Genomic DNA, 12,661 nt, shown 5'->3' with positions numbered 1-12,661 from the left:
ATAACAGTTTGTCCTTTATTGTGTGTTAATTGTGTCTAGTTGGTTTACCCAGATTATTTCCAGAAATGGGACTGATGGGGCTGGGCCCTGAATTTCAGCTGGATTAGTTAGCCTCCTCTCCCTAGTCACTAGTTTCTAAGCCCTCCCCCGACTTTCTCCTCAGAAAGGAAACTACCATTTATCATTAACTAACTTCCTTTTGAAAGTGACCTGGACCAAACTGTTTCCAACCAGGCTGTGATAATATGTTGGAGAATTCAGGTTTCCTTAATTAGGTCTACCCCACATGAAGACACACAGCATCAGATTTTTTCCTTTATATCAACCTTGAAAGGAAAACCCTGGGGGGCAGGGGAAGGAAAGCCCTGTTTAAATCTGCCCAAGCAGACCAAACTTGGGGAGCCTGGAAGGCTCAGTCGGTGGAACATGCAACTCTTTCTTTATCTTAGAGTGGTTGGAGTTGTAAGTTTGAGCCACACGTTGAGTGTAAAGATAGCTTAAAAATAAAATCTAAAAAAAAAAAAAAAAAAAAAAAAAAGGCATGCCAGCCTCCTTTGTCCTGAAACTTTTCAGTTTTTACCGTTTACTACGGTAGAAGCTGTTGGGCGACTTTTTAGTGACCCCAAGTGGTCAGCAGTCAGACTGCAGGCCCCATTTAGCTTTATCATAAGCCAGATAGACCTAGATCTTCTAGAGAAAATGAATGAAGGACTAGCTCCCCTGCTTCCATTATTTCCTAATTGGAGCTAAGAATTTCGTTTACCTTCCCGGAATATTGTGCTGTTTAATAGCTCCCACAGGGGAAGGTTGAGACAGTTCTTAGGGCTTCCCATGTTAGGACATCCATCCAACTACAGCTGGGCTAAGAAACAACAGCCCAAGATTAAGTTCAAGCCAGAAACAGCAAGATTGTTCATTCACATGTTCCGTCCTTTCCAATTATGCATTTAGCCAAACGTGATAACATCCACTGGATATCCCACTCAGGACTGGGCAAGGAGAGCCTGGCCTTCAAAGCCAATCTTTGTTTCAACTGCCTGAAAGGATGGAGGAACCTCAGCAGCCCCTATCAGGGCCTTCTGTTTCCATTCCCCATCGGCATCATTGATTTAACTTCTGAGATGAAAGCAGATTTAACAGGGATCCTTAAGGGAAGCAGCTGCTTGAACTGCAACAGATTTCCTTCCTCCCAGCTGGCAATCATGTGCCAGGAAATCTTTCATAGAACTCCTGTCACTTTTCATTCTGTGTACTAAAAGTCACCTAAAGAGAGCTAATAGATTAATCTCTGGCCATGATCTTTCTTCTGAATAGTCCAGATAGTTTTCCCATCAGTGAAACCAGCATGGCAGCTGTCAGAGCAAGCGTCCCCATGAGTCATACATACCCTCCTCCCTTTCCAAAAGGAGAACATGGAGAACCCATACCTGGGGGAGCCCCTAATCATAGTGTCTTCCAGAGTTGAGGGAACCAGGGAGCTGGTTCTCAGCACAGCCTCATACCACCCCAGGCTGTACTCAAAAGAGTCACTGATTCCACTGCCAGTAGCTGCTGCAAGTTAGAATTCACAGCCAACATTATTTTCCGTGTTTTTTTTCATCCCTGTGGCAATTAACCTAAAGATCCAAAAAGCCCGGATTGATTCCCCAGATATTGGCTGTTATTTCACAGTAAAGAGACCCAGCTTCTTTACATTATAATTGCTTTATCCAAAATGGTAGATTCAAGCCACAAGTGGCTATCAAGTCCTGGAAATGTAGAGTCTGATCTGAGGTGTATTACAAATAAACACTCACTGTTTCAAGGACTTAGTATGAAATAAAGAATGTAAACTATCTCCTTAATTTTTACTTCAAAGGTATGTTTAAATCACATTTAGGGCCTACCGAATTAAAGAAAATACAATACTAAAATTAATTTCACCTCTTTAACTCATTAAAAATAGCTAATGTAAAATTTAAATGGAAAATTATACACGTGATTTTTGTCTGTGGCTCCCAGTAGATTTCCATGGGACAGGCCTGTTGGATACTCACAAGTTTCCAGTGCTGCTTGCCTGGGTTTGCCAAGAAGTCCCATCAGGATAAAATGCAAGTCTTTCCAAGTCCTGAATGGACTTTCACGTTCATCTTGAGCCCAGGCCATGAAGCTGCTTGCTCTCCTTGCTCTAATTCCTCTTTCTGCCAAGTGGTTTCAGTTTCACAGATAATCAATGAAATAGAAGAGAAGAAATTCCTTGCATTTTGAGTCACTTTCCTCTCAGTTCCCTCACCCTGGTCTTTTTCAGTTCTATGTCGTTAATTATCCATCTGTCAATTCAACAAGGGAGAATTCTGTGTCAGCCACATTCCAATAGCAAGAGTTATCCCAGTCATTTTCTGCAGGGCTTTGGCAACCTCAAACCCAGGGTGGATCAGGATCTCATTCTCACCAAACTGCCTCCCAGAACTTAGGGCCATAGTGAGTCTGAAACAATCTGAAAACCAGTTCAACTTACGTCACCACCGCTGAAATTCGAGGTGAAAATTGCCAATCAACCCCCCCCAGACACAACAGGCTTTATTACCTATTATGAAGTTTACTTGGTCCTATGGGAGCATGGGAAGCAGCCAACCCATCAGACCGAGCATCTTCATCTCATTGGGAGGCAGGGGAGTCACTTGAGAGCACAGCTGCTCCTGTCCTCATCCACAGGTGCATGGAGATGCACCGCCACGGGCAAACATCAAGGCCTGTATTATCCCCTCGACACAGAGAAGCCACAGCCTTGATTTCCGACCAAGCCTGTATACATTCTGGTCACGTAGGCCAAAGGCCTCTGGGCCCCACACAGCAACCTCTGTGCAGTCAATGTACACAATTCCATGTTCCCCATTTAGCTAACTCTATTGTTTTCAAGGAAATGTTGTGCAAAGAATCAGCAGTCATTCATCAGCCCAGATCTGACGTTAATCCCCTACTCACAGTTATGTGGAACGATACGGTTGAAAATAACAGACCGATCCATGAATAGCTTAAATCTTAAAAAAGATTTTTCGAGATGAGTAATGGGGTGGGTTTCTCTAAGGTTTGAAAATAAGTTCTTCTGAATAGATGGTTAGAAAGGGAGTCAGTGGGAGTAGTGGTTAGAGATACAAACTTCCAGTTACAAGATAAATAAGTACTAGGACTATAACTTACCTACAACATGATGACCAAACTAACGCTTCTGTATGACCTACAGAAAAGGGAGTAGGTCCTAAGAGTTCTCATCACAAGAAGAGAGTTTTCCCTTTTCCTTTTATTGTGTCTCTAGGAGATGATGGGTATTAACTAAACCCATTGGGATCATCATTTCACCATATATGTAAATCAAACCATCCCACTGTACAGCTTAAACTGATACACTGATATATGTCAGTTGTTTCTTAGTAAAACCAGGGGGGACTGAAAGTAAGTGAACTCTACCTTACAAAACATTGCAGCTAGAATCCTAAAATTCTAGTATTTTTGTAATTTATCTATTAACTGGTTCAACGAATATGTCAATACCTCACTGTAAATGTTCATTGAAAAATGACTCTTGCCCTATTTTGAGATGGATTTTTTTTCAACACATGGGCTGACGTAGGTTAAAAGGCTGTTTTATACTTCAGCGGTCTGCTGATGTGCTGATAATTATAAAAATTATTCAAACAAACAATACCTTTTTTCTCGAATGCAAACACCAGCATGATTTCCTAAACTATAAGGATGTTAATTTAGCACTTACAGTTTAATTTCTTATATATTCATTTTTTTCTAAGACAGAGAAATTCAAGGAAAATAATAATTTAGCTTTAAAATTCCCATGGAGGCTAAAAAAAAATTGCCAGTATAAATGAACATCCTTATTAAAGAGTATTGAGAAATCAATTTCCCATTTTTATAAGATGACAACAGTAGTTATGTGTAATTAGGATCATCAGCTTTTATCTCAGATTTGTTTCCTCAAAATTCAACTGCTCATAAATCTTACGGTTAAGCTATTTTCCAATAATTATATGTTTTTGTCATGTGAAATTGCTTCACTCCATAATTCCCAAAAAACCATTTTATACATTATTACATCAACTTTGCTCATCTTCTCATGTTTAGAATCCATTTTAATTTCCATTTTTCGCGTTCATATTTTGTAATATACTGTTCATTGAGCCTCTACTTTCATAGGCCCAAAATAATTTTTCAAGTGTTTGAGGCAATTACTTTTGTCTCCTATATTAGTATTAAAAATTACTTTAATAAAGGGAGAGCTGTAGCAAGTTCATAAAATATCTTTTTAAACTTTCAGTTTTAGTAGCAAAAATCCAATTAATTGGCAATCATCTACTGTTACATTCTAAATAAATGCATTAAATTAAATTACTCATTAATGATTTTCATTATAAACTCCTAAATACCATATTTTCCTATCAGGAGCACACTTCACTTTTCATATTTTCATTAAACAATTTTTCTTTTAAATTTTGGTTTTCTTTTCACACATTTATATGGAGAACTCTTTAATTTGCAACATTCAAGAGAAAGAAAGGTAACATAGTAAAATAATAGGTTTTGGAGCATTTTCCTTAACATGAAATAAACTTCTGCCAAATTTCATTTATAATTTCAACTCAATTTACCTGAAAAGTAATCTCATATAAACTAGAACATGTGACTATCTTTAGTCTTCTAAATGGGTTAATGTAAAAGAGAGAAGTAACATTAAGTGAGGATAACAAAAACCAAGCAGTGTTCTTAAGCTAGACTGTATTTTCCAGTGAAGTAATCTAAAAATCATAGGAAATATACATTAAAGTTTACCTCTATGAAAAAGAAAAATCCAGTCAATGATCTTGATATTAAGCCCTTTGACATCGTATATTTATCCATTTAAACACATAACGTAAAACAAACCTGGTATATGAATATGTAACACATAATATCCCACTAGGTTCTTTTTCTTTCTCTATTTATTTAACTATTCTAGCAATATGGAGACAATACCAGAATTTGTAGTTTTCCCAATAAACATGTTAGTTAAGAGTTTCGTATTTCTTAGTGGACACATTTATATGATGCAACAGGATAAATCAATAAAACTTGAATGGGGAAAAAAGCAACTCAATCTTTGTATGCTTCAGTTATCTTTCTGTTACAATAATGGTAACATTTATCATGATAAAGTTTTAGTTATGATTCTGAAATACAGGCTCTATTCCATGACTAAAGTGTTTTCTTATGTTTTTCTTATGACAGGATGATGAGGTAAGGGAAAGTCGATTCAGCTTCACAGCCTATGGAATGGGACCCTGTCTGCAAGCAAAAGATGGTGTGACCCCAAAGGGCCCAAACCATCCTGTCCAGGTAATGCCGAAAAGCCCTGATGAAATGAGGAAGGTTTTTATCGACAGAGCCAAGAAGATTGACACCATCTCTCGAGCCTGTTTCCCATTAGCCTTTTTGATTTTTAATATTTTCTACTGGGTTATCTATAAAATTCTTCGGCATGAGGATATTCATCAGCAACAAGATTAAGCCTTTGGGGGAATGCAAGTGCAAACGATCAATTCAAAAGAAAGTTTCTTTGCCATAGGTGTATGTATACGTGTGTGTTTGTTGGCGTACAAATGATGACCATCATATTAAAATGGCATATGGGTGGGTATTTTTATGATATGCTATGCAAAGTCACAAGGCAGATTAAGAGTCTTTTGATGGATACAAAATATATATATTATGAGGATTTTATTTCATATTAATTTAAGTTTATTTGTCCTTTCACTGTATATCATGTAAGTGGAAGTATTACTGCCAATGTGTTTGTGTTGTTATATAATATCACATAGTAGTACATGTGAAAACTGCTTTGGAAATTCTTGGTTTTCAGTTCAATGACGTTAAATCTTACAAAAGTAAAATTTACACAATTAACTTTGTAACTGGAAAAAGCAGAAATGTTGAAGATTTTAAAAGTCAGTAGCTTGAGGCTTTAAAATATTTTCTCATAGTGTAGCTACAAAACAGAAGAATAATCAATTAATTCAGCAGAAAACTCAGTAATAGAGGATTGTACATATACATGTTATGGGATCAACTTATGCACTACCAAAAAAATTCAAATTATAAAATTAAAATTAAATTTAATTGTTTAGAACACAAAATGTCCCTATTTGGAAATTTAAAACAGATGGCTTAAAAGATCATATTATATATAAAATCTACTTTTCTTAACTTTAGATCTCTATGAATGAAGATGGAAATACTGAAAACAACAGAATTGTTTTTAAATAAGTGTTATAACTGTGTATTTGGAATTATTGCCAAACACTACAAAATGCAAGCCAGCACCCCTGTTTTGTTGGATTTTTAACAGTAGCTTAATTATCTGTACGTAATTATGTTTAATGTTTTGATATAATTGAACAAAGTTCAGTAAGATTTTTATACTTTATCTTAGAATGAGACTTTAAAATTCAATGGGATTGTAGTATTTACATTTTGATAAAAATGAATTTAGTTAAAACAAAAATGGATTTATGAAAGATTTTTTTAATAAGAACAGTTTCCCATCAAAGTTATATGGGTTCAAACTCTTAGTTCCCAATGTAAGGAGGGAAGATTTTAATTCTAAATTATATAAATAAGTCATTTCTATAAAATGAGGATTAGTTGTTTTGTATTTCTGAATTAATGATTTCAATATATATGCCATGCACTAGATGTGAATAATTTTAAATAAAATTTTTACTTAAAATTTATCAGCAACCCCATGGAATTATTTTAACTGCAATGGGGCATTAACTCATTTCACGCAGTGTAATTAAGTACAAATATATGATAGAGTTATTGGTGAAATTACACCAGACTCTGATTCTTTTCAGTTTGGCAATTTTTTGCATTATTTTTTATCAGTACTGTTGTATTTTTTAAAAGTTTTAGAATGCTTTTTAGATACATTTAATTGTTGGTCAGTTTTGTTACATGGAAACTCAAGGTGCCAAATGATTGATAGAAAAAGATTTAACACATTAAGAAAACAATTAACTCAGATTCAAGAGGAAAAAATAAGCCAGTCTTTGAATCAAATGGTATTATTTTCTGAACTTTAACCACTCTAAAACTAAAAGCAAGAACTGCCGTTTAAAGTTAAAAGTTTCTCAATGTTATGGAGCTTTGGTCTATCCAATAGTAGTTTTTAAAAATAACTTTTGAAAAAATAACATTTATTCAGCAATTTTTGCTAGTGAAGGACCAAACTGCCCTCCTTTATAAATAAAACACTATGAGGGAAAAAAAAACAAAAACAAAAACAACATGTTTGTCATTAAATGCAAATGCCACAACTGGAAGAAATTGTTACTCTTTACTTACTTTGAGGACTGTGCGCCTGAAAGTTGAACACGGCCTTCTTCATTTGCTGTGTGTGAATCAAAACCATGGGAATATATTCTTGTACTAAAGATAGATTAGAGCCAGACATGCTGTTTGTGTTCCCTGGGGATAAACTGGGTGTTGTGGAGTTAGGATAAACTACATTGTCTCAATATGTCTCTGAAATACTTGAATATCTTTTTCTGTACTTTACACATCTTATTTCAAAAGTTCTCCATCACTGTTTCAATTAAGTGAATTCTGTCAGAAGCAAATAGAAACATAATGAACTTGTTCCCCAAAAGAAACTCACAGACATTGCTTGTTTAATATCTAAGAATATTTTTTAAAAAGTCTCTTTTATCCCTGAAACTTGGAATGTAAAAATACTAGCCACAAGACAACTTATCAGCAGAAGCATTGGTATGGTAGAAATCTCTTATCTTAAAAGTATACTTTGCTTGAGTGTATATGTTTATCATTGTCTTACTGTACTAAGAAAATACTCTGATGGTCCTGACTCATATGGCAACAATGACATTATTTGTATGGCTGAATCCAAACCATTTAAAGAAATGTGTCCCCTCGAACGAACGTTTACAGATTGTTTAAAACTGGAAAACTACATTGCAGTTAGCATCTCAAGGTAGTAGTTATCTCAGCAAGCCCTGTGTCAAACCCTAATTTTTCAAATTAAACCAACAGAAAACTATTAATGGTAAGAAAATTCAAATGTGTTCCTATATATTAATTACCCACATGCAAGTTAAAATTCTAATACAGATATTCTGATTGTTTTGAAGTAGCCATGTTAGGAAGTTTGTAACTTTTGTACATGCAGTTTAGTATAATTTTTCTTGTATTATGTATCTCAACCATTGAAATTTATGGTTCTGTAGTATATGAATTTTTACAAAACCTTGTATCTTAGCATTTAGATGCCATATTTTTTTCTTCCCCAAACATTAGAATTGAAGGTCAGCTATAGTGGGGATCTAGAACTTTCTTTACTACTTAAAATAGATTCCAGAATGAAACTGTAGAAGCAAGGAAGCCAAGGATCTTTAAAATTTCTCTAACCTTTCCACGTGTTTCTCCAAGACAGTTACTCACCTGCAGAGCCTAGTCAATTCCCAGCTGTTGTGTTTAAAAGATTCTATGACTACTTATCTTATTCTACAATTAATTCTTATTCTATAGGTATAGTCTGATAACATTTACCCTAATTTTGAACAATAAATGCTTTAAAAACTATTTATCCCTAAAATATGGATACATTAGGTTTACGAATTCCCACGATCTTATGGAAGACCATGGAAATTTTAGAAAGAAAATGTGAAAAAGTAAGCCAACATGTTTAACAGAAGAAAGTTGTTAGCTACTTCAGCATTTTGCGTAGTTGAAGTTGTTGTGATTTTAAGAGAAATACAGGTCTGTCTTCCATACTATACATCCTACTTTTTAAAAATACACTTGTCTATTCTCAGCATGATATACTTCGACCTGCTAGTCATTTCAGACGATTGCACATTACATTGGTAGTTATGTTTTCTTTTCATCTATAAAGTACATATCCATGAAATCAACTCCAGGGAATACGGGAATTGCCAATATTAAAAGTAGAAAACACTCTCACATTAAAAAGTAGGAAATTGGCAATACCGATATTTGTAGATGTCCCAGACAACTAGAGCACTCTAAAAATGCAACTCTTAGATTGAAAATGTACCACAGTCCTTACACCAATCAATCATTAACAATCTTTGAAGTCATGTCTCTTACTCCAAGACAGATTTCTTATACTTTGTAACAGAGGTAATAGCAAAACCTTTCAAAATTTATCAGCCCATACCATCTGTATTTCTCATCTAGTTGATGCTGAACTGGTAAAGAAAGCAAGCCTTTCCATGTATACAACATAAACTTACATTTAGTCTATTAGTATTCATTGATGCTGACAAGGCAAAGACTATAAAATAATGAGATGAGTTTAAACACATTAAAAGAATAAGAATGGTTTCTACCACAGGGATTTGAATTTTAATGATCTAGCCAAAACAAATATAATCAATAGAAAATAGCATATATATTAATAGTAATCTTAGTTCACTGAGATTGGTCAAGAATTGTCTGGTGACTCAGAGTATGTATATATTTTTTTGTATCTTTATAAGAGCAACTTTGTCTTTTGAATTACAATCACCTATTAAGCACAGTTATGATAACTACCTTTTCTAGTTATTTTGGGTATTCGGTTTGGGAATCAGATAATTTTGTTGCTTTGGCCTGGCTCCTGGACTGTTACTTGCTATTGTAAAGGTATTGAAACAGCACAATCGTTTTTGACAAGCTATAAACGTGCATCATTACTTGTTGGTTTCATGTGCATTTCAGAGAAAAATTTAGCCACAAAGACTGTAAAATTTTTAAAGTGACAAATTTTAATATCTCCTTAAACTGTACCTCAATTACTGTATCTGCTCAAGTAAAAATAAAGGACTCTCTGGTACAGTTTTTCAAGTAATTTTGACAAGACCCCTTTCTTTAACTGAACTTATCTGAATAATGGGCAGTGGAAAGTATGAATTGAAGATTAGAATTCTATAAAAGACTGACATTTTGAATATAATGACAACCATGTCTTGTTCTCCACAACGCCTTCATAATTCCTTACTGCATTCTCTATTTCGGGCACAAGGCTACTCGTGGCAGTGTAGGATAACCATGTCCATCTCAGTAACCACCAACTGGTCTTTAAGCACACAGTTAACTCTAGATTCCATGACATACATATTGTAGGCCTTGAAGTGTATCAATTCACTCACTTTGACATTTCAAAGGGATACTAAAATAAGAATTACTGCTTGTGGCTCTAAGACAATCTGGTGACTTTTAACACAATATTTTCAAAAATACAATGTATATGGACACACGGTTTCCCTCTTGATTGACTGAAATAGCCATTATACCAGTTGCACTTTTATTCCTTTCCAAGAGGTGTCTTCCTCAGCAGATACATTGGCTTTTATTTTCTTGTTGAGTCCTACAAAGAGTGGTAAAATTGAGCAGTCTCATAATCTCATTGCTATATAAACTCTTGATGAGGAAACAATCGATGTACACTATGAGTTGTATTAAGGTAATTAACTTTAAACTTAAACTTTCATCCTGGCCCCCATTTCTCTTCAGAAACATTGATATTAAGCAGCGAACTTCCATAGGGAGGCTGCTGTTATTCTAATTACTTAAAAGAAGAGGTAGAGCGATGCTTATTTTTCCCTGACAAAGATCTTAGAGCCTGTGCATAAAATAAAACTACAAAGGATTTGAAAATAACAAGGGCAGGGAAAATATTCTGGAGAAGCTCTTCCCAGAAATCAGACCAATAGAAAGAGAAATCCTGAGCTAATAGCAAAGATCCTCTTATTCATTCTTTTTCTTCTACACTTTCCATGTCAATGCTGCCTTCATCTCTTCCTTTTTCCATCTCTTATGCACAAATGCATTCACATATATGCGTGCATGCATACACTCATAGATTGTTAATGGAATAAATTCCTTCAAATTGGAAATGCAAAGGAAGTCAACTTTTCTGGACAAAGGTTAATATGTTTTCAATATATATAATTCTTGGTGGGAAATATGAGCAATGCAGTCATCTGATTTAGCCATCTCTTAAGGATGGAAGCATAATATTTTGCCTCAACAATGCATGAACAAGCTATATGGGTCAAAATTCTCTCCAACTATTAACAATGGAATTCTAAAACACTTCCTAGACTGTCTTTGAAGAATGACTAAATATTTGTCAGACCATTCTCCTAAAAGACAACTAGTAATCACCAGTAATGCCAGATGATCTCATGTCTTAGCAGGCATTTTTCTCAGTATTTTTCATGGTTCACTTATAAGCAAAATAAAAGGAGAATTTTAGAGGTGATAGAATACTGTTTTAAAAAAATAATGATTCGAATCACTAGCTGTACATCAGAATCCCTTATGCGTCTTTAAAAATATATACAGGCTGAGGTTCAACACAGAAGATTATAATCCAATCACTGACTAAACAAATATTTGTCAAACACCTTATATGAATCTGCCATTGTTCTAAGTGCTGAATTCAGTATGTTTGGAGTAAGACATGAAATTCTGGATTATTGGCAAAGTTCCACAATTGAGAACAATTGATGTGAACATACATAAACCTATTTTTCCAAAAGATTCTACTTAAACCTGATTTTTAAATAATTTTTTTCTTTCTTCAAATTCATGTTAGCTCTCATGTACATTCTTAGAATCAAAATATAAACCTTTGAGGTGTTTCATATCAACTTCCCTCCCAATGTCAGAATCTTCATTACATTCCTGATACAAAATTATCCACATTTTTCGAAATTTCTTCAGTAACATATAGCTCATTCAGAGTAATGAGCTATATGTTACTGTTTCATCGTGACATAGGTCTAAATGATAAAAGAAAGCTAATCTTTGTTAATAAATGACTTTTACTTCATAAATTGCAAATAAGTCTACTTCATTCCCTAGAGACAGTGCTTCATTTATTTTTTCATATATTTTGTCTATGTTTAGGCTCAGTCAGTGCCATTTTCCCAACCCCTTATTAAGTAGCTTTATTCTTATTTAAGCCATTTAAAAATGCACTTTATGTGTTAAACAATGATAAGATGTTGTAAGGTTCATAAAATAATGAAATATAAAATTAATTGTCTATATAGATTTCTACGGAAATTATTTATAGTAACTTTAAATGTCTTTCTATAACATAACAGTAATTTTAAATTAAGTCCCTCAAAATACATTTCATCATATGAAGGTATTATATAAAGCCCTGCAAAATAATCTGCATTACAAAAACTATCAGCCAAATGTAAATCATATTTTTAGAGTAAAGCTAGAATAAAAATATAATGCATTAAGTTGTTTTATTTTAATAGATGATTTTTTTCTTGAGGGACATTTAGCAAAGGTGCCTTCAGGCAGCCCCACTAGTGTACACATTAACCTGCCTGGCTTGTTAATGTGAACCAAGAGAAAGGAGCTGTGGGTTAAAGGCCGGGAAAGGATTCGGATGTAAGGCTGTGTTTAAACATGCTTGAATAATTTTGCACTCTTTCACTTTCATCTCTATGAATTATGCAATAGCCATTCTGTAATTCCTTAAATGTATATTTTAGTGTATGACAGATGATAATACTGGGGGAGGGTAAAATAGAGTGAAGTAGCCCACCATTTTATGAATATTGTATAATATGCTGTGGAAAGAAACGAA

General features: G+C 34.3%; 1 protein-coding gene across 2 annotated transcripts in view; it reads left to right on the top strand.

Moving 5' to 3' along the window:
• The window catches only part of GLRA3 (glycine receptor alpha 3), a gene marked incomplete at both ends in the record, with an annotated part of 181,118 nt that extends 175,583 nt beyond the window's left edge, over nucleotides 1-5,535 (top strand). For both annotated transcript variants that reach the window (XM_080797670.1, XM_080797669.1), the window contains one exon: nucleotides 5,257-5,535. In XM_080797670.1, coding sequence (XP_080653796.1) covers nucleotides 5,257-5,535 — 279 coding nt within the window. The remainder of the gene's footprint in view (nucleotides 1-5,256) is intronic.
• Between the last annotated feature and the right edge of the window lie 7,126 nt (nucleotides 5,536-12,661).

This window comes from Martes martes, assembly GCF_963455335.1.
Source record: "Martes martes genome assembly, chromosome: 2".
NCBI lineage: Eukaryota > Metazoa > Chordata > Mammalia > Carnivora > Mustelidae > Martes > Martes martes.
This window is presented reverse-complemented; position numbering and strand designations above follow the sequence as displayed.